Genomic DNA, 1,887 nt, shown 5'->3' with positions numbered 1-1,887 from the left:
AATGTCACACACTTGAGGGTTTGGGTAGCTGAACTCCTTACTCCCTCTGGGTAAGGGTTGGGAGGGGCTGCTGTGTTCTTAGCTAACATAATAGCATCAGTCTCTAGGCAAGGCTCCCCAGAAGACAGATGCACCTCCCTGATGATACCAGGCAATAAGGACTTGCCTACCCACATCTATGAAATGGCGGAGTATAGTAGGCAGGCAAGGGATTCAAAATTCTGGAATATATGCAAAAAAGTATATTCCAGAGGAAGAATTGCAATTCTTCCTTATATTGCCATTATTTAGGGGATGCATTTCTCAAAATAATCCTTACTGTCCTCTCTGTGCCTCACAAACATTGCTGATCTCATAGGGAGAAGGATTCATTCTGAAGGAATTCAGGGCAAGAACATGCTATGATGAGACAAAGCAGTGAATGAATGCTGTGTGTCTTCATTTCACTTATGGGAAAAGACCCAGATGGTGTGGCCCAGTGGATAATAATATTTCAGGAAAGGTAAATAAATGGCTATCTCTTACATCTGTTAATGCCAGTTTTGTTGCAAGGGGTATAGGTAACCACTCTCTGTGTGAGAAGATGGCCATGGAGACAGAGAACTCCAACCAGACTGTGGTGAGCCACTTCTTCCTGGAGGGTCTGATGTACACAGCTGAGCATCCGAGCATCTTTTTCCTACTTTTCCTCCTCATCTATAGCATCACCGTGACGGGGAGTCTCCTCATTCTCATAACTGTGGGCTGTGACCCTCACCTCTGCTCCCCCATGTACCACTTCCTGGGACACCTGTCCTTCCTGGATGCATGTCTGTCCACAGTGCCAGTGCCCAAAGTCATGGCAGGTCTCTTGACTCCAGACGGGAAGGTGATCTCCTTTGAGGGCTGTGCCATCCAGCTTTACTGCTTCCACTTCCTGGCCAGTGCTGAGTGCTTCCTGTACACAGTCATGGCCTATGACCGCTACCTGGCTATCTGTCAACCCCCGCACTACCCTGTGGCCATGACCACGAGGATGTGTGCAGGGCTGGCTGGGATTACTTGGGCCATGGGTGCTGGACACTCTGCAATCCATACCTCCCTCACCTTCCACCTGCTCTACTGTGGGCCTCGCCATGTTGCCTACTTCTTCTGTGACATCCCCCCTGTGCTGAAGCTGGCCTGTGCGGACACCGCCATCAATGAGCTCGTCATGCTTGCCAACATTGGCATTGTGGCCACAGGCTGCCTGATCCTCATCATCACATCCTACGTCTTCATCGTGGCAACTGTGTTGCAGATCCACACGGCCGAGGGCCGGCAGCGTGCTTTCTCAACTTGCACTGCCCACCTCACGGTGGTTCTTCTATACTACATGCCACCTGTCTGCATCTACCTGCAACCTCGCTCCAGTGGGGCAGGAGCTGGGGCCCCTGCTGTCTTCTACACAGTGGTCACGCCAATGCTCAACCCTTTCATTTACACTCTGCGGAACAAGGAGGTGAAGCAGGCTCTGCAGAGGCTTCTGTGCCAAGGCCCCCGAGAGTCTACAGCAGGCAGCCTGCCCCCCTGACCGGCAGTGTGAGGCTCTTAATTTGTCCTCCAGGAAAACAACGAGCCATATATCAATACGGGGAGGGAAAATCTTTCAAGTAGGAGTCAGTATAACTGAGTTTCAGCACAGCCACTACCTTCTTTTGCTTCCTCTAGCTAAGTGAACTGCCTCAATGTCTCATTCACAAGCTCTGCATCTGTAAAATGAAAGGACTGTATTAGATGACATCTGGAGGTATGTAAAATGATGTTTATATCCTGATTTGTTTTATTAAATTTTTTATTCTTATGAAATGATTTTATTAAATCTATCATTCATGTAAAAGACTACAGATAACATAAATAGAAACAATA

The 1,887-nt window shown here is 48.5% G+C and overlaps 1 protein-coding gene across 1 annotated transcript; it reads left to right on the top strand.

Moving 5' to 3' along the window:
* The first annotated feature begins 562 nt into the window (after positions 1-562).
* Positions 563-1,552, top strand: LOC119538836 (olfactory receptor 10S1). The gene has a single exon (XM_037842029.1). It carries the CDS (start codon positions 584-586, stop codon positions 1,550-1,552), a length of 969 nt encoding a protein of 322 aa, XP_037697957.1. The 5' UTR covers positions 563-583.
* Positions 1,553-1,887: the final 335 nt, after the last annotated feature.

The sequence above is a fragment of the Choloepus didactylus genome, chromosome 6, assembly GCF_015220235.1.
Source record: "Choloepus didactylus isolate mChoDid1 chromosome 6, mChoDid1.pri, whole genome shotgun sequence".
NCBI classification, from domain to species: domain Eukaryota; kingdom Metazoa; phylum Chordata; class Mammalia; order Pilosa; family Megalonychidae; genus Choloepus; species Choloepus didactylus.
Note: the sequence above shows the minus strand (reverse complement) of the source record. Positions and strands in the feature narration are given on the sequence as shown.